The 18,358-nt window shown below is 48.8% G+C and overlaps 8 protein-coding genes across 8 annotated transcripts; 3 read left to right on the forward strand and 5 right to left on the reverse strand.

Annotated features, from left to right (window-relative positions):
- Positions 1-103: 103 nt before the first annotated feature.
- On the forward strand, positions 104-991 carry N7443_007198 (uncharacterized protein; the record flags this gene model as incomplete). Its single annotated transcript, XM_056887254.1, has 1 exon — positions 104-991. One exon carries the CDS (start codon positions 104-106, stop codon positions 989-991), a length of 888 nt encoding a protein of 295 aa, XP_056738945.1.
- A 495-nt stretch (positions 992-1,486) lies between these two features.
- N7443_007199 (uncharacterized protein) lies at positions 1,487-2,518 on the reverse strand (the record flags this gene model as incomplete). The annotated part of the gene is made up of 1 exon (XM_056887255.1): positions 1,487-2,518. One exon carries the CDS (start codon positions 2,516-2,518, stop codon positions 1,487-1,489), a length of 1,032 nt encoding a protein of 343 aa, XP_056738946.1.
- A 901-nt stretch (positions 2,519-3,419) lies between these two features.
- On the forward strand, positions 3,420-4,373 carry N7443_007200 (uncharacterized protein; the record flags this gene model as incomplete). Its single annotated transcript, XM_056887256.1, has 3 exons — positions 3,420-3,467; positions 3,512-3,836; positions 3,886-4,373. The coding sequence occupies 3 exons, from the start codon at positions 3,420-3,422 to the stop codon at positions 4,371-4,373; spliced, it is 861 nt and encodes a 286-aa protein (XP_056738947.1).
- A 401-nt stretch (positions 4,374-4,774) lies between these two features.
- On the reverse strand, positions 4,775-5,681 carry N7443_007201 (palmitoyltransferase YKT6; the record flags this gene model as incomplete). The annotated part of the gene is made up of 6 exons (XM_056887257.1): positions 4,775-4,810; positions 4,861-4,953; positions 5,007-5,376; positions 5,446-5,469; positions 5,529-5,587; positions 5,661-5,681. The coding sequence occupies 6 exons, from the start codon at positions 5,679-5,681 to the stop codon at positions 4,775-4,777; spliced, it is 603 nt and encodes a 200-aa protein (XP_056738948.1).
- A 319-nt stretch (positions 5,682-6,000) lies between these two features.
- N7443_007202 (RNA helicase SLH1) lies at positions 6,001-12,036 on the forward strand (the record flags this gene model as incomplete). Its single annotated transcript, XM_056887258.1, has 1 exon — positions 6,001-12,036. The coding sequence occupies one exon, from the start codon at positions 6,001-6,003 to the stop codon at positions 12,034-12,036; it is 6,036 nt and encodes a 2,011-aa protein (XP_056738949.1).
- Positions 12,037-12,078: 42 nt separating this feature from the next.
- Positions 12,079-13,103, reverse strand: N7443_007203 (uncharacterized protein; the record flags this gene model as incomplete). Its single annotated transcript, XM_056887259.1, has 2 exons — positions 12,079-12,655; positions 12,703-13,103. The coding sequence occupies 2 exons, from the start codon at positions 13,101-13,103 to the stop codon at positions 12,079-12,081; spliced, it is 978 nt and encodes a 325-aa protein (XP_056738950.1).
- A 480-nt stretch (positions 13,104-13,583) lies between these two features.
- On the reverse strand, positions 13,584-16,015 carry N7443_007204 (fungal specific transcription factor domain-containing protein; the record flags this gene model as incomplete). The annotated part of the gene is made up of 5 exons (XM_056887260.1): positions 13,584-14,122; positions 14,177-14,351; positions 14,966-15,537; positions 15,595-15,701; positions 15,945-16,015. 5 exons carry the CDS (start codon positions 16,013-16,015, stop codon positions 13,584-13,586), a joined length of 1,464 nt encoding a protein of 487 aa, XP_056738951.1.
- A 489-nt stretch (positions 16,016-16,504) lies between these two features.
- N7443_007205 (alpha-keto acid decarboxylase family protein) lies at positions 16,505-18,268 on the reverse strand (the record flags this gene model as incomplete). The annotated part of the gene is made up of 1 exon (XM_056887261.1): positions 16,505-18,268. One exon carries the CDS (start codon positions 18,266-18,268, stop codon positions 16,505-16,507), a length of 1,764 nt encoding a protein of 587 aa, XP_056738952.1.
- Positions 18,269-18,358: the final 90 nt, after the last annotated feature.

Consider the following 18,358-nt stretch of genomic DNA (forward strand, 5'->3'; position numbering starts at 1 on the left):
ATCGAATTATACGTTGGATCAGCAGCAATCTATACCGACTTGGCATCCCCAAGATCAGATAAACTCTGCGCAGGAATCATCGGCCAATGTCAACATCGATCACATGGAATTGCTTATCCACTTGACACTTGATAATAATGTAATCTGCCTCAGCCTTGGCGACGACGCATTCGCCAACCCTGTGTCTCTTTCTCTTGCGCTAAACGCGGGGCTGAAGTCACCATACCTCTTGTACGAACTACTCGCAATCTCTGCACTTCATTTGGCCTTCCTGAATCCAACACGGTCAGATGTACACTGGCATCAAGCCATTACTTTACAAAGCCACGCACTAGCTATATTCAACTCAGATTATAAGGTTATCAACGAAACAAATTGCGTTGGTATCCTTTTGTTCTCCTCCATCCTTGGCCACCACCTTCTTGCCGACACACTAGCGAAGCGAGACCCCGGTGGCCTCGAAACCTTCATGACAAACTATATCCATTGTATTGAGATTCATCGAGGAATTCACACCATTGCTATGACTGCCTGGCCGCAGCTGATGAAGTCAGAGCTTGAGCCTGTTCTCTCAGCAAGTTCGCGCTTTACATCACGCTCGCCAAGAGGCTGTGATTGCCAACGTATCATTGAGCTGGTAGATACTTGCGAAGAATTGGATGTTGACGACAAAGGGGCTTGTCAGATCATGATTCGACATCTCCAAGTAGGTCTTGATGCCGCCGCAACAGAGCAACAGCAGGGATACCGACACTACATGATCTACACATGGTTAATGCTCGCTCCACCAAGTTTCATTGATTTGCTGGACAAGAAGAGACCAGAGGCATTGATATTGTTAGCGTACTATGCGATTTTGCTACATTATGGCAGAACCATGTGGCAAGTCGGCGATGCAGGAGTACATGTCTTTAAGATGATTCGTGATTATCTTCACCCACAGTGGAAGGCATGGTTGCAGCATCCACAGGAGCTGATATTGTCCGGATGATACGATGATATTATTGCCTAAATTTTAAAAGTGAAGTTGGCAGAAGCCTTACTGTATTTTACCACTTCGCCGCCATTACCCCTTCCTCGCTACCCCGGCCACTTATTCTATCGTTCATGAGGCTTTTGAAAAACCAGAAGGCCTTTCTATTCAATTTGAATCCTATCTGAGCATCTATTAGACCTATGGCCAAGCTTTCTATATACGCTGTATGTACATTGACGTCTGGTGGACTGATCACCGGTCGCTGAAGCCCTCTGGGTAGGCGTTGTGGAGGACTCCCCATCACCTTCTATACCACCTAGTGGTTACTAAGCCCATTGTGAAGCCAGTCTCATCGAAGTTGTAGATGTCGTCCGGTGTAATACTATAGCGTACAGTGGTGTTCCATAAGTTTGAATCCCTCTTTTTACCGCCTATATTCTGCCACACATTCTACCGTATATTCTGCCGTCCTAAAACCTCTTGATTCTTCTATCTAGGCTGTCCGACCATTTAATATTTCGTATACCATCTATCAGCCTCAATAATAGCCTGTACGCGGTGAGGCATTGTCTCAGAGAGTCTTTGCATGATATCTAGATCTAGGGCCTGCCAGGCTTGCTGCGCAGCATCCACTAAATAGGTATGCGTAGCATTATTATTCGGCATATCTTTAAGCTCAGGGAACATCTTATAGATCTTATCCTTTAGAAGCGCCCAAAGGTTTTTAATAGGGTTTAGATCAGGGGATTTAGCTAGCCATCTCATACACTCGAAACTCATCGATGATAGGAGGTCCCGTACGATATAGGCAGTATGCGTTGACGCATTATCCTGTTGAAAGATTCCATCGCGGTGTTCAATCAATGTAGGTAGAACGCGGGCATATAGGTCTCGAATAACGGTTGAATCGACGCCTCCACGAGCTGATGTAGGGTTTCCGTATAAAGGAATAAGGCCAGTGCGTCGCGTTGATCCGGAAAAGGCACCCCAAAACATCTGTTTAACCTGGTTTCCTTTAATTAACGAAGGCCTTATATCTCGCGCGAGAATCTGCTTACTTCGTGGAGTAAATATATACTCACGACGTTCGCCAATTCCACGCTCAATAGAGCATTCGTCCGACCAGAAGACCCGTGCCCATTCTTCAGGTGTGAAGTGTTCGTATGTCTGTGCCCATTCAAGTCGTGCGGCGGCGTGACCAGGGGTTAAGCCAGGTCGATCAAGGACAAGCCACTTTCGACGGCCTTCCTCGTGTAAAAGCCGCCAAATAGAGGTTCGTTTAACCTTATTATCAACGGTAGCGAGAAGGTCATTATAGGTAACCCGTGGATTCGTATCAATAGTATTTAGAAGCTTTGATTTATCGTCCTCGTCTAGCTTCCGGGGACGCCCAGACCGAGGTGATGTCTCATTCTTAATCCTTTGGTTTGCGCGGTTAACCGTTGTCTTGATTGTACCAATTGGAATAGACGGATATTCCTGGTGTATTTGCTTGTAGGTCCAGCCAGCGACAGTCTTTAACTCAATGAGCTTTGTGCGCATATATGCGTCTAGCTGGCAGTTCGGGCGGCGCGGAGGCGCTATTGGTGCCCTTGCTGATCGAATAGGAGGCATGAATGCGTTCAAAAGGTAAGCATATTGGTCTGGTGCGCGTTGGAAGGCGAGGTGGGTGGCAAGGACGGTGAGGTGGGTGATAAGGGCGGTGAGATCTAGGCGGTAAAAATAGGGATTCAAACTTATGAAACACCACTGTATAATAGTATCATTAACCAGCTGAAAATACCCACCAAGGCTACGTAGGTCTTCTTCCTACGCCCATCGATAGTTATATCGACTTGAAAAGCGTAATTGAACAACTGGTGTTCGCTTAATATACTTCCTAATCCAGTGTATACTGACCTTACGGGTACCGGCGGCAAGCAATAAATTGGCTATATTGCGTACTATAGCCGACCTAGGCGCTGAACCACAATCATCCACAAATATAATCGATTTGAGTCATTTTGAAGCCTTAGTGCGCATGGTTGAGCGAAAAGGGTGGCCATTGATACGGTCGCGTAGTGTTGAACGCGGCACGTCATATGCTCGCGCTGCAGCGGTAATAGAAGGTCTTTTTTTTTTTTTGAATCGCTCGAATTGCAAGGTCGACCCTACCCTCTTGGTGGATAGAATGTTGCTTGGATTTAGAATTGTTATGGTGGTATAGTGGGTGATACAACTAGAATGCGAAAGATGAGATGCGAAAATATAATGGGGTGGCGAGGAAGGGGTAAAATACGTTAAGTAGACAAAGAGCATGAATCGAAAGATAAAGGAGGAAGAAGAGTGGATGAAAGTGAGAATATTACAGCGAAGCAAGAGAAGGACGAGTGACGCAGTAGTCCGGACCCAAAGTTTTCACCGGCAATAACTCTTAAATCCGACTAATTCCTCTGTATGCTTAATGCAAATTGAGAAGAAGTATAAATATGTCATCACCAACTATTTTACGGTACGTAAACAGAATTGTGACTTTCACTTTGACCTCGACTGAAGCTTAATAGAATGTCTGGAAAAACCATTCTGGTCATCGGCGCCAACAAAGGTTGGGCTCCAACGCCGTGGGCTACTTTCATTATACTAAGACAGCTCACTTTAGGTATTGGCCTCGCCATAGTGCAGAGATTGGCCGTCATTTCTTCGAAAGACACCATAATACTCGGATGTCGCGACAAAGAAAAGGGACTCGACGCTATTCAACTCCTCCGAGCAATTTGTAATACCAAGGCACATTTGGATGTCGTATGCATCGACATCGAGTCCGAGGCAAGTGTTCAAGCGGCAGCCAAGGAGGTTCGTGAGAAACACAAAAGGCTCGATGGTAAAACTCTACCCGATATCACAGCCTTGAAATCTACTAAAACATCTAGTCTTGGTCAACAATGCCGCCATTGCTCTACTCGAAAAAGACGCTGATATTCGCGACGTCTACGGAAAAGTATTTGCCTCAAATGTCGGCGGCGTGATCAGTACATGCGAAGCATTCCTGCCTCTCATGAGAGATACCTCGGCAGATGCACGGATCATTCAAGTTTCGTCAGCACGGGGATCTTTGACACGCATCGCCGAGGGTAAGATGCCGCCGGCTAGGGTGGTGTCATATGGCGCGTCCAAGGCGGCCCTCAACTGTGCAACTCTTGAACTTGTGCGACGAGAAGAGAACCGAAATGTGCTATTTCAAATGGTATCCCCCGGACACTGTCGGACGGACTTTAACAATAATACCGGTAAGAAAGACCCGCTAGACGGCGCGCTGGTGGTGGAGAAGCTTCTTCTCGAGGAGCGCGATAACGGCAGACCCTGTGGAATGTGGGAGATCGAGGGAGATAATACCGAGCCGCAGCTCGTGCCGTGGTGAAGACCAAAGGGGAAACTGGTGTCAAATGTGTGGAGGAGTGGAGCTCGTCGGGGCCGAGTGTTATCTCCGAGATCTTGTGGAGTTGGAAGTTCTCATTCTAAACATATAAACACCAATCAGGAAGCGATTAATATTCTAGTACTTGGTCGTCAGAATCAACAGTTATTCATTGCTAGCAGCTTCTATAGAGAATGATTGCACGGCCGTCACGGGAGAACAATGCATGTCGGGTCATTCACTGAACAAGAGCACCAAATATGGAAAAAAAGACAGGCGAGCCTCCAGAAATCCATGGGATAGCATAAGAAAAAACATGCAATAGGTTCGACATTTGATTACATGAATAAAGGTGTCCAAAAAAACAATTGCAGTGACACGTAGAATCCACAACGAACATCATTTTACATGACAACGCAGCAGGAGTTCTGCTTCTTGGCCTGGAAAGGGTTAGGAATAGATACGAAGAGAGATCTAACAAGGAGCATACCTGGGTATAGAACATCTTACTCTGGGCAGACAGCCCATCACTCTTCTGAACCAGAGAGTCAATCTTCTCACCACGCTCGAGAACGCTCTCAATCTGTTTACATGTTAGCATTGCCCTCCCATAAGGTCTTCGAACCCGTCACGTACGGTCTTGTGCAGCACAATCTTGGTCTCGTCCAGCTCCTGCTGGATCTTCATAATGCTATCGGCTTGGCTGGGGTCCTGGTACTTGACAATATAATCCTTGAGCGCCGGCAGAGGGCAAGCGTTCTCGCGGAGAGAGGGATCGGAGAAGGCAGTGCGAGGGTGCTTGGCGAGGAACTCGTCGACTATCTTGCTAAGGAGCTGGTGGGCAACCAGGGCAGGGTACTCGCCATCGGTGACAATCACACCGGCGACACCCTCTGTGCGGCCGTAGGCGTGGAATGTGTATGACTTCTCTTCAATGTCCTGGCGCTGGCCGGGCTTCGTGCGCTCGGCGACCGTGCGGCAGAAGAGCACGAGGAACTCCTCATAGCTGTTGGTGGCGTAGGATTAGTACCGGATACGATGAGGCTATTCGGTCGAAAATGAGAGGTAGACATACTTTTGACGGGTGAAGCGAGAGAAACTAGATCATGTTAGCTTGACTCCTTCCAAGGTATCGGCGAGCTGGCGGTGAAGACACACCTGGTGAGGTCCTTCTCAGCGCATAGCTGCAGAGCGGGCTGAGAGTCGTTCCGAAAAACCTACGGATAAAGCCAAAGTTAGGTCATGCAATCAAGGGGGGCAGAAAGAGCTCAAGTCTGTAGCAGGACGTACGCCCATATAGAAGATCTTCATGGTGGCGGGGGAGACTGAGTCGTTGACACGAGAAGGAGAGGGTGTCGGGCGCAACGACGGGGCGGGCTGACTATTAAATGATAGTTGTAGCGTAAGTTATTAGGCAAAATGTTTCCTGGTAAGTCAGGTGAGAAGTCAAGGTAAGAAAGCTACGCCTCCTGATAACCGCGATGATGGCACAGGGTCTCCGTAATGCCTAAGGCAGAACACACACCGCCCAGGCGACCCGTCGAGCCCTCCGCCGCTGCCCTATTTCCTCTTCTGTGAAAGCGTTGACTTTGTTAACTTTCTATTTATTTCTATTCAATCTTCAGACAGAATGAATTCTTCTTCCGAGTCGCAGTGGCTGTCCCAGCTGGCAGCCATGCGTCAGGCTATAGCTGATCTCAAGCTCCCCAAAGATCTACCCCACGATACCGTCAACTATGGCAGTGACGTCGAACTCGATATCGACGACGACTACGCTTCCTCCGGGACGGCCGGTACGATTGACGATATATGGGATATTATCAGCTCTGATGATGAAACCATCGACGACCTAGACGATTTCGACCGTGTTTCCCTCCCGCAAACCTCCTCCGTCTACGATCAGGTCTGGCTGGAAGGGAAATGTCAGGAACTGGCGAGCCGAGGCTCGAGTATGAATGCTGCGGACCTAGCCCAGCAGATTACCGCCACCCTGGCTGCGGATAGCGACGATGCTGAGCTCCAAATGTCCCTTGCTGAAATTGTGGGGTTTGACGATTTGGACTTGGTGATCGAGCTCATTGCCCACCGCGCGGACATTTTGTCGGATAAACCACACCGGACCGAAGACCAGACCGATGGTTTAGCAACAGGAAAGCTGCTTACTCGAGCGGAGAGGGAAGACGCTTTGCGTCAACGAGACTATGAGCACAAGCATGCTCCTTTGATGGCGGCGCAATCACGATCAGAGCCCATGTACCCACATGTCTTCAAAGCACACAGCGCTGGAAACACGCTCGCCCCCAATGGCAAGAAATATGGTCTTCCCGTGGGCACCAAGACTTTCGAAGAGCCCAACTACACCGAGCATGAGATCCCAGCATCAAAGGTTGGGTATCTGGCAAAGAACCAGAAATTGGTGGAAATTGCTGGACTGGATGGTCTCTGCCGTGGTACATTCAAGGGTTATAAAGCCCTCAACCGTATGCAGAGTTTACTGTACGATGTTGCCTACAAGACCAGTGAGAACATGCTTATCTGTGCCCCCACCGGTGCTGGTAAAACGGATGCTGCTATGCTTACCATCCTGAATGTGATTGGGAAGAACACCGTGCCTCACCCGCTGGAGGAGCCCGATGCCACCGAATTCACAGTGCAGGTCGATGACTTCAAGATTGTCTACGTTGCCCCGATGAAGGCCCTGGCGGCTGAAGTCACGGAGAAGCTCGGAAAGCGCCTTGCGTGGCTGGGTGTCCAAGTCCGTGAATTGACTGGTGATATGCAATTGACCAAGCGGGAAATTGTGGATACCCAGATCATTGTCACGACCCCTGAGAAATGGGATGTCGTGACGCGCAAGAGCACGGGTGACACCGAGCTGGTTCAGAAGGTCCGACTGCTTATCATTGATGAGGTCCACATGCTTCACGATGAGCGTGGTGCTGTAATTGAATCTCTGGTCGCCCGAACGCAGCGACAAGTCGAAAGCACCCAGTCTTTGATTCGTATCGTCGGTCTTTCAGCCACACTGCCCAACTACATCGATGTGGCCGACTTCTTGAAAGTCAACAAAATGGCTGGCATGTTCTTCTTCGACCAGTCCTTCCGACCGGTGCCCTTGGAACAGCATTTCATCGGTGTCAAAGGAAAGCCGGGATCCAAACAATCTCGTGAAAACATTGATCAAGTTGCATTTGAAAAGGTTCGTGCCATGCTGGAGTGTGGTCATCAAATCATGGTCTTCGTGCATTCTCGCAAAGATACTGTGATGACTGCCCGTATGCTCAAGCAGATGGCAGCGGAAGAAGGTTGTGAGGATCTATTTAGCTGCGTTGACCACGAAGGTTACTCCAATGCCCTTCGAGATATGAAGCATGTCCGTGCCAAAGAGCTCAAAGATCTTTTCCCCGGTGGTCTTGGAACGCACCATGCCGGTATGAGCCGAAGCGATCGCAATCTCATGGAGCGTATGTTCGGTGAGGGCCTGATCAAGGTCCTCTGCTGTACGGCCACTCTTGCTTGGGGTGTCAACCTTCCCGCTGCTGCAGTTGTTATCAAGGGTACTCAGCTATACAACCCCCAGGAAGGTAAATTTGTGGACCTAAGCATTCTCGACGTGATGCAGATCTTCGGTCGTGCTGGTCGCCCTCAGTTCCAGGACACTGGTATTGGATTTATCTGTACGACTCACGACAAGCTTTCACATTACGTGTCTGCCGTGACGGCTCAACAACCAATTGAGTCTCGCTTCTCCAGCAAGCTGGTTGACAACTTGAACGCTGAAATTTCACTTGGCACAGTTACGTCCGTTCCAGAAGCGGTTCAATGGTTGGGCTACTCGTACCTCTTTGTGCGCATGAAGCGCGAGCCTCGGAACTATGGCATCGAATATGCGGAACTTAGGGATGATCCCATGCTTGTCCAGAGACGTCGCCAATTGATCATTCAAGCCGCCCATACTCTCCAGAAGAGTCAGATGATTATTTTCAATGAGAAGACTGAAGATCTCAGAGCCAAGGATGTTGGTCGAATTGCCAGTCAATACTATGTCTTACAGACTAGCATCGAGATCTTCAACTCCATGATGCGCGAGCGGGCCGGAGAGGCAGATGTCCTCAAGATGATCAGTATGAGTGGTGAATTTGACAATATTCAGGCTCGAGAGAGCGAGTCAAAGGAGCTTGATCGCTTGAAGGATGAAGTCGTGCAGTGTGAGGTTGAAGGTGGAAACGACTCTCCTCATGCGAAGACGAACATTTTGCTACAATCATACATCTCCAAGGCAAGGCTCGAGGACTTTGCTCTCGTCTCGGACAGCGGTTACGTTGCTCAGAATGCTGCTCGTATCTGTCGCGCGCTGTTCATGATTGCATTAAATCGCAGATGGGGTTACCAATGCCAGGTGCTCTTGTCGCTATGCAAGTCCATTGAAAAGCAGATTTGGCCTTTCGATCATCCTTTTCACCAATTCGACCTTCCGCAGCCGGTGATGCGTAATCTGGATGAGAAGCTGCCGTCTTCATCCATCGAATCGATGAAAGAGATGGAGCCTGCGGAGATTGGGTCCCTCGTTCACAATCAGAAGATGGGCAAGGTGCTGTCTAAGCTGCTCGATAACTTCCCTACCATTAGTGTCGAGACTGAGATTGCTCCTCTCAACCGAGATGTCCTCCGTATCCGCCTTTCCATCTACCCTGAGTTCTTTTGGAATGATCGCCACCACGGAGCTTCCGAGTCTTTCTGGGTGTGGGTCGAAAATTCGGAAACCTCCGAGATCTACCATCACGAGTACTTCATTCTCAGTCGCAGGAAGCTGTACGATGACCACGAGCTCAATTTCACCATTCCGTTGTCGGATCCTCTCCCAAGCCAGGTCTACGTGCGAGTAATCTCCGATCGCTGGCTTGGAGCAGAAACAGTTAGCCCTGTCTCGTTCCAGCACTTGATTCGACCGGATACGGAGAGTGTCTACACGGACTTGCTCAATCTTCAGCCGCTTCCCATCAGTGCTCTGCAGAACCCGAACCTAGAAGAACTATACCGCCAACGCTTCCCATTCTTCAACCCCATGCAGACACAGATCTTCCATCTCCTGTATCACACCCCGGCAAACGTCCTTCTCGGATCTCCAACCGGTAGTGGTAAGACTGTCGCAGCCGAACTGGCAATGTGGTGGGCTTTCCGTGAGAAGCCTGGATCGAAGGTTGTCTACATCGCTCCCATGAAGGCACTCGTCCGTGAGCGCGTCCAGGACTGGCGCAAACGTCTCATTGGACCTATGGGTCTGAAGCTTGTTGAGTTGACTGGTGACAACACCCCAGACACTCGAACAATCCGTGATGCCGATATCATAATTACCACCCCTGAGAAGTGGGATGGTATCTCGCGTAGCTGGCAGACCCGTGACTACGTTCGCAAGGTCAGTCTAGTGATCATTGACGAAATCCACCTCCTGGGCGGCGACCGAGGACCTATTTTGGAGATCATTGTTTCTCGAATGAACTACATCGCGTCGCAATCTAAAGGGTCCGTTCGCCTGATGGGTATGTCAACTGCTTGTGCAAATGCAACCGATCTTGCCAATTGGCTTGGTGTCAAGGAGGGACTGTACAACTTCCGACACTCTGTTCGACCTGTGCCTCTCGAGATCTTTATAGATGGTTTCCCCGAGCAACGCGGTTTCTGTCCGCTGATGCAGTCCATGAACCGGCCTACTTTCCTCGCAATCAAGAATCACTCGCCAGAGAAACCAGTCATCGTCTTTGTTGCCTCGCGTCGACAGACTCGTCTGACCGCCAAGGACCTGATCAACTACTGCGGCATGGAAGATAATCCTCGTCGCTTTGTGCGCATGTCCGAAGACGACTTGGAGGTCAACCTTGCCCGTGTCAAGGATGAAGCTTTGAGGGAGGCTCTCAGCTTCGGTATCGGTCTGCATCATGCAGGTCTGGTCGAGTCTGACCGACAACTGTCGGAGGAGTTGTTTGCGAACAATAAGATTCAGATTCTCGTAGCTACCAGTACTTTGGCCTGGGGCGTCAACTTACCAGCCCATCTGGTTGTTGTCAAGGGCACACAGTTCTTCGACGCTAAGATTGAGGGATACCGGGATATGGATTTGACTGATGTTCTGCAAATGCTTGGTCGTGCTGGACGTCCGCAGTTCGATACCTCTGGTATTGCGCGTATCTTCACGCAAGATTCCAAAAAGGCCTTCTACAAGCATTTCCTCCACACTGGTTTTCCCGTGGAATCCACCCTGCACAAAGTTCTGGACAATCACTTGGGCGCCGAAGTGTCTGCCGGTACTATCGGAACGAAACAAGACGCTCTTGATTACCTTACCTGGACTTTCTTCTTCCGTCGCCTTCACAAGAACCCATCTTACTACGGCCTCGAGATCTCAGCCGAGGAACAAAACTCAATCGCAGCCCAGACCATCGCCCAAGACTTCATGATTGAATTGGTTGACAAGTCTCTTGACGATCTGGCAGAGTCATCCTGTGTTCTTGTGGATTCTGCTACTGGCGAAGTTGACTCTACGCCGTTCGGCAAAATTATGAGTTACTACTACCTGTCGCATAAGACAATCCGGTACTTGATGTCCCATGCCAAGCGCGACCCAACCTTCCAAGACGTGCTCAGTTGGATGTGTTCTGCTACTGAATTTGACGAGCTGCCCGTCCGACACAATGAAGACCTCATCAACGCCGAGATGGCTCAGCACCTGCCGCTGGGTATCGACTGCATGGGTGATGTTCCAATGTGGGATCCCCACGTCAAGGCCTTCCTACTGCTGCAAGCATACATGTCGCGTATTGATCTTCCCATCACTGATTACGTTGGTGATCAGACATCTGTTCTGGACCAGGGAATTCGTATTATCCAAGCATCTATTGATGTGATGGCCGAGCTCGGATATATCCCCGCATGCCAGATGCTCATGACTCTCCTACAGTCTATAAAGTCTGCTCGCTGGCCCGAGGACCACCCCTTGTCAATTCTACCAGGTGTGGAAGCAGAGAAGCCAATTCGCGGTCTTCCTTCGTCTTTGGTTGCGCTCTCCTCACAACCTGTGTCGGCAGTTGCTGGCCTTGTCAAGAAGCTGAACCTTCCCTCGCAGTTTAGTCGGGCAGCTTCGTCACTCCCGCAACTTTCCATCTCCGTTGGTAACATTTCTTCCAGGGGAATTTCCATTTCCCTCATCAGGCAGAACCTGGCCACAAATCCGGACTGCAAGATCTACGCCCCCCGTTTCCCCAAGCCTCAAACCGAAGGCTACTTCCTCATTGTGTGTAGCGCGCGACCTGACGGGACTGATGGCGAGTTGTTAGGTCTGAAGCGAGTCTCTTGGCCGCCGCTCTCTAGGCAGAGGGGCGGAAATAGGGGACGGGGAGGAGCTGGATCTAGTCGTGGTGGATCATCTAACCCCAGAGACCGGAACAGCAATGCCCCACTCAGTGTTCGCTCGTTAGTCAAGTTCCCCGGTGCTGCTCTTCTTGAGTCATCCTCTGTCACCACTTCTGGAATTGCGCGGGTGAACGTGAGGGTTATCAGTGACTCTTATCCTGGTATGGAGTGGACGCTGCCGAATGTGGAGGTGGAGGTCGGAAATGGTCCGAGTACCCAGACCGTTGTACCGTCCTCAAGTGTTTCTCTGAAGGATTGATCACAGTAGAGATAAACAATCACCATAGTAAAATTGTCAATTCTATACTGCCTGCTCATCTATTGCTCGAACTGAAATGGAGAACCACTTCTTCAGGCCCTCTCGTCGCTCATCCTCAGTTTTGTAGGAATCAATCACTCTGGTCTTCCCTCCCATATTCAATTTGACCACCCCATTGACAAACATGATTTTTCCAACAATCTGGATATCCTCCGAGACAGCCTTGGTAACTTCCCCTTCAATAAGAGGCAGCCCGTCGGTTTCGCCATTCCTGATAAACTTTACTACCCAGACATTTTTGAGGGTGAGAGTATGCCAGTGGGTATATCGGTTGATCACTTCGAAGTCATCCTGGAAAAACTCGAACTCTCCAAAAGAGTAGAAGGAATTCCAATCTTTCATTGCACCATTACGATATTGATAAATCCAAAGCTTTTGTTCCGGTCGCGTCTGCTTCGGAATGTTCCCGTGAATCAGTCGAATCTCCTGCGAGCCTAGATTCTTATGAACCTGCCCCGAGACCAATGGCAGTGGCCTAGTCGGGCCATCGCCTCCAAAAGCTGCGTCAACATGGTACTGAGCACCGGAAGGAAGTTCTAGGATGTTGACGATATGCGTCCTGACAAACATTAGCAAGCGGCGCGCACTGATGAGGACATGTCCTACCAGCCCCGGTATTCACCCTGCGGGATTCCGTCAATCCTCTCCCGATTCCGAACACCAGTCATATAAACCGAGAAACCCAATTTGCGAAGAACATGGTTGAAAAAGATGCTGCATTCAAGACAGTATCCTCCCCTTCGCGAAGGCTCAGAGTCACCTGAGCCCATGAACTTGAAGTAAATACTGGAGGGGTTGATATCAATCTGGCTGATTTCAGAGTCATGAACCGACAGATTGTCGTAGGGAAAGCGAGTGATTTGACATCGGAAGAGAGTTGTCAATGCCTCTTCAGTCTTGGGGAATGATTCCGGGTTCTCTACGTATTGGTGATACTCGGCTGGGAGGCGTATGTACCTGAGGTATTTGCTCAATTGGGACGTTGAGAACTCTGAAGCTGTCGTCATCTTGAAAAGGATTCGATTCAATGTCGGACCTCGGGTTTTCAAGTCTGATGTTTAAATGAATTGGCCGGATGGTGCAATTTCACTATATACGTTTTGACCTCCAAGTCTGACTCATCTGATAAGCGGAAGGGCGCAACTAAGCGGCCGGAATGGAATTTCCCTTTACGATCTAAACAACCGATGGCAAATGTATCAATGAATAGAAGGTTTTTGGAAAACCTGTATGATTCTTTGTGCTGATAACTCGCATCTCGTCTCTCATCTCTAGGGCGAACCCCTTTCATAGCAATGCCATGACTCGCCCGGTTGATAAATCAGTCTTTTAAAATGGATCAGGCCGAAAAGGCGGCAAGGGAAGCGCAGGTAGTCATTTCATGCAACCACTTTCAGCGATAGAGAGCTTGGATATCTCTTTTAAGGGAGCGAATTGTGATATCAATTCATCTTAATCAAAATCCATTTCTGTAGACCGCCTGGCCCTCAGCTTTGTACTTCGGGTCCGAATAATTGTCGCTGTAATTCCTCAAAGTCCGCTATGTCAGCTCCTGTCAGAACGAAATCTTGATCATGGTACACAGAATGCATGTCCTGAAGATCTGTTGGGAAATGTATTGGCAAGAATCTCTGGGCCAATCCCTCCATCGATGTTCCAGCCATCCTGAAATCTAGAGAATTACTTTCACCAGAATCAATTTCAGCAGCCGTTCCTTCGACTTCAGACGTGTCGAGTTGTGGCAGCCTGTCATATGTCTTTGCTTCTTCGCGGAGACTGACGGCATCGACCAAAGATGGAATTCGGGTGCTTAGTCGAAGCATTTGCTGCAAACGGGCTTCAGCAGCACGGTTCTGGAACGAAGCCAAGTATCGGAGCAGATCCATTGCTTCGTATACTCCAGGACTCGGCTTAAGACAGACGGAGCTAGTCCCATGGCCGGCACTAGCGGCATCAATCATTTCGCCCATCAGCAATATGAAACCCGCAGAGAATATTGCCTCGAGATCAAAGAAGCCGAAAATTGCTTTTGAATGTGAGCTGTTATTTTGGGTTGAATTGAATACCATGAAGCACTTACCTATCATGTTTTCCTTTCGCGCGACAATCATAAGTTCTAGACACCAACGTGCAGCTTCAATGCATGTGCCAGTCAGGCCTTGAAAAGAGTGATGACTCTCAGGGAACGTGATTTCACGATCAAGGATTGATTTTGTCAGATGTAAGACGATGGGTCGAAGGGTGAGAATTATGGACTAGGATAAGTCAGTATGCTCAGTATGCCATTTGATAAGCAGCAGTGACTGGAAGACGATCCATACCTGATATAAAATTGTTCGAAGAGATATACTCGTTCGTAACTGCCTCCTGGATGACTGCGTTGTATCCAATGAGTACTTTTGCTCGATTTTTGAAAATATTTCGCGGAGTGAGGAGATGATGCATTCCACGCTCTTCAAGAAAACATCCTTTGGGCAAGAGTCATTGCTATATATAACTTGTAACGATGAGTAATTATCAAAGAACGATTTGATCTAACTGACCTGAGTATATTTGGTTTTGAATATGGGCAATTTCAATATTGATCTGCAGGGCGGCTGGATTTGGAAATCCAGGGGATTCGCTCAGAGGGCAAGCATCCACAAATTTATCATCAAGACTTCGTGGACACCCCGTAGCTATCATCAATCGTTTGTCATGTGAGTGTATTGTCCACCAAAGACGGCCAACATGCGTTGCCTCCGAGCGACGCAGATTCTTTGTTATGGCTTTCCGATGTAATCTATGTAAAGTCGCTAACCGAACCGCGAGCCCGATCTGTGACGGTTAATGATTTATCGGGGCTTACAGAGAAAAGAACCAGACTTACATATGTGGCGGCATCATCTGTTCGATCACCATTCTGTAGGTAGATTGCAATGATCGCTAAAGCCTCTATCCCCGCAACACCTTGAGATCGAAGCTCATCCGGCGTTGGCAGGAGGTCAAGGGCATACTTGAATAGCCTTGTTCCTGGAGGCAGCTCTAGAATATCTTGCTCGCCTCGAATTAGCTTTCCAAGAGCCAAAATGACAAGTATTTGAACAACTCGTATGTCGGGTCTTCGAAGCTGTTCCTCCCGGTTCTCGTAGAACGCCGTGAGTCGGTCAGAGATGTACCGGGCATCAAAAAGATGTTGTGGTTCTTCAAAATAGAACAAGACCGTATCAAGTAGTTGGAATGCGTCTTCCTCTGGCGGAAGTTCCAGGTCAGCGAGCGACCAGCCTGGCCGACTAATCCGAGGCTGAAGTGGGGGTAGATCTTCGGGGAAAAGAGAGGCTCTCGTTGATTTAAATGGTCGGGACCGGGGTTCCGGCGGTTGGTTTGACCTTTGCTCGAAGAGAGTTTGCACTCGATATCCGAAGTTTTGGCTTGAACCGATATCGCGCTCGGTCGAAATCCCTAGGACGGAGGGTCAACACGCCGTTTCAAAATCTTTGAAGCATTAATCAGGCCTACTTTGTGCCGTAGAGTCCTCATTGAGGTAATTAAATGGAGTTATGGGGTTTCCGGTAGTAAACTGAGGCTCATACAACGCTAGACGAGTTTCCAGCTCTCGGATCCGTCTACATCAATATTAGGTAGGTTTTTCATCAGAGACGAATTACTAGGTCTTGACCTACGCCTGTGAGTGTAGCCGGGTATCTTGCGAAGCTGAAAAGGTACAATGCAGCTCTCGTCGCGTACAGTACACGCACGGGTACTCTCCTGAGCATTTGACCTTCTTTGCCTTGCAATTCGTGCAGCTTCATTAATTCTGTTAATCATGCAACCTAGTCAATAGATAGTATAGCTGGATGGGAGCTCACGCTGATATCACTTTCGTCGCATCACTTCGGCGATTCGGCATGCTGCGCGGCTCCGATCTGACTGGTGGCATTTCGGATCGGACACGTCGTGGTAGCTCGGAGCCTTCCGAGGCTTTGGCGGGGTGCCGTTCATGTTCGGGCCGACCTTTCTCCGCGCCATCACGTATTGAGGTACTCAGTACAGTAGGAACCTACATTTCACGCAACCCTCCCTATTTCTACTTTCTAATGGTTTCTTATCGGAACTATGTACGACAGGGACTAAATCAATGCGCTAGAGAAATGCTTCAGGTTGGAATTTTTCAAGTTTCAGATATATACGTTCAGATGTTGGATTGTATTTCGTTTCAAACATTGACACATAAATTCAAGGACCCTGAATCTTACTTAAGAGGGTAGATAATCTGACAAGCTTCTCTAATTAGATGAAACTTCTCATTACTATGTCATTTAGAAGTTCCTGTATTCATGAAAATATTCAAAATATTACAAGCCGGTGCTCCTCCAGAGCTGAATTTCATACAGGCCCCAAAGGTCTTAACGCAAATGTGTTCTATCAATCAGTCTTTCTTCCCACCCATCTGGAAAAGGTCACTCATATGCTGCGTGCAATCCATTATGTCCATCTTCAACTCCACAATGCGAAGCCCCCGCCCATCTTTGAATTCCTTGTCATTCAAAATGGCATCCAATGTCCCCCATGTGTTTGCAGAGGCTGTGAAAATAGGATACTCGCTATCTTGGACTCCACCGAAGAAAGAGGGAGCTTCAAGGTACTTCCAAGAAGCAACTTCATTATAATGTTGTTCTGGGCCATGGATCAGACGCTCGATTGTGTACCCGTTATTGTTGATGATGAAAATGATCACATCAAGCTTTTTCCGAATAATGGTGCTGACTTCTTGCGCTGTCATTTGGAAACTGCCGTCTCCTTCGAATAAGATCGTCCTACCCTGCGAGGGAGTAAGCGAGGATGACTTGAGGTTTCTCTGGGCTAGGGCAGCGCCTTGTGCCGCCGCAAGCATATATCCAATTGAAAGCCAGACGCTCGAATTGATCAGAGTTGTGCCCTTCGGTAATATCATATCGCGTCCACCGACGCTCGCTGTCCCAGTCTCGGTCATGATGATATCGCCGGAACGGAAAAACGAGGAGATTCGCGTCCAGAAAATGTTTTGTGTGAGCTCGGCGGACGGATGGACTTCTACCATTTCTGGAGTGAGAGTCACTCGTGGCAGATCAGGGTAGGGTTCGAGTCGAGAGAGACCGTCCTTGGCCAAGTTGTCCAGGATTTTTTCAAGTAGTGATTTTGGCTTCAGATTCCATGTGCTAGGTCCAACGGTAACACAGTCCTGCTCAAACATGATGGAAACATCCACCTTTGGAACAGTAGTGAAATAGAAAGTATTCACATTGCTGTGCACCGGCCCAATATTGATTATGAGATCGCAGCACTCAAGATAGGACTGATATCTTTTGTCTCCGACGGGAGAATAGATGCCATGGAAGTTGCGCAAGGTCTCGTCCACAATGCCCTTTCCGAAAGGCGTTGTTCCGGTAGGGAACCCAGTCATTTTAACCAGCTGATTAGCCATCTCAGAGAGTCCATAGCGCGAGGTGCCGCCATCAACCAAGATAAATGGTCGCTTGGCGTTCCTTATCTGGTGAACAATCTGCTCCATGATCTCCAATTCGCACAGGGGCTCATTGGGCGCGGGTAACAGGTTGAGTGATTCACAACGATGCGAACCGGGCACCAGCATTGACCTAGATGAATGAGGTCTAGGAACCATTGCATGTACCATATCCATTGGTACTCGGATATACACCGGTCGGGACTGAAGGATGCATTCCCGAATGGCTCGGTCAATCTGCATAGGCGCCGTGGAGAGATTAATCAAATTCTCCTGCTTAACAGTGACTTTCGCATACATTTCAGCAAAGATCTCATAGTCCTGCGAAATGCCTCTGCAAAATGAATGATGAAGTCGGGCGCCTAGAGACTGTGACTTTCGATCGGGGGTCCCAACGATGTGTACAACAGGAGCCATTTCAGCGTAGGCACCCGCGATAGCATTGATGGCGGAAAGCTCACCAACCCCAAAAGTCGTCACTAACGCTCCAATCCCCTTGATCCGAGCATATCCATCAGTGGCATATCCGGCGTTAAGCTCGTTACAGTTTCCAACCCATTCTAGACCGCATGGGGTGACATGGTCGAGAAGTTGGAGATTATAGTCTCCGGGAACTCCGTGGACTGCCAGCAAACCGGCATCATGGAGCCGATAGAAGAGATATTCAGCAAGTGTGATTTTGACCGTCATCTTTCAGAAAGATCAGAGCTGCGGGCAAGAGGCGTGATGGAGTGCCGAATGATACAGTAATAGAGAGAGTAAGAGAGATTCTAATCTCAA

The sequence above is a fragment of the Penicillium atrosanguineum genome, assembly GCF_028827265.1.
Source record: "Penicillium atrosanguineum strain IBT 20685 chromosome Unknown utg000006l_segment0_segment0, whole genome shotgun sequence".
Classification (NCBI taxonomy): Eukaryota; Fungi; Ascomycota; class Eurotiomycetes; order Eurotiales; family Aspergillaceae; genus Penicillium; species Penicillium atrosanguineum.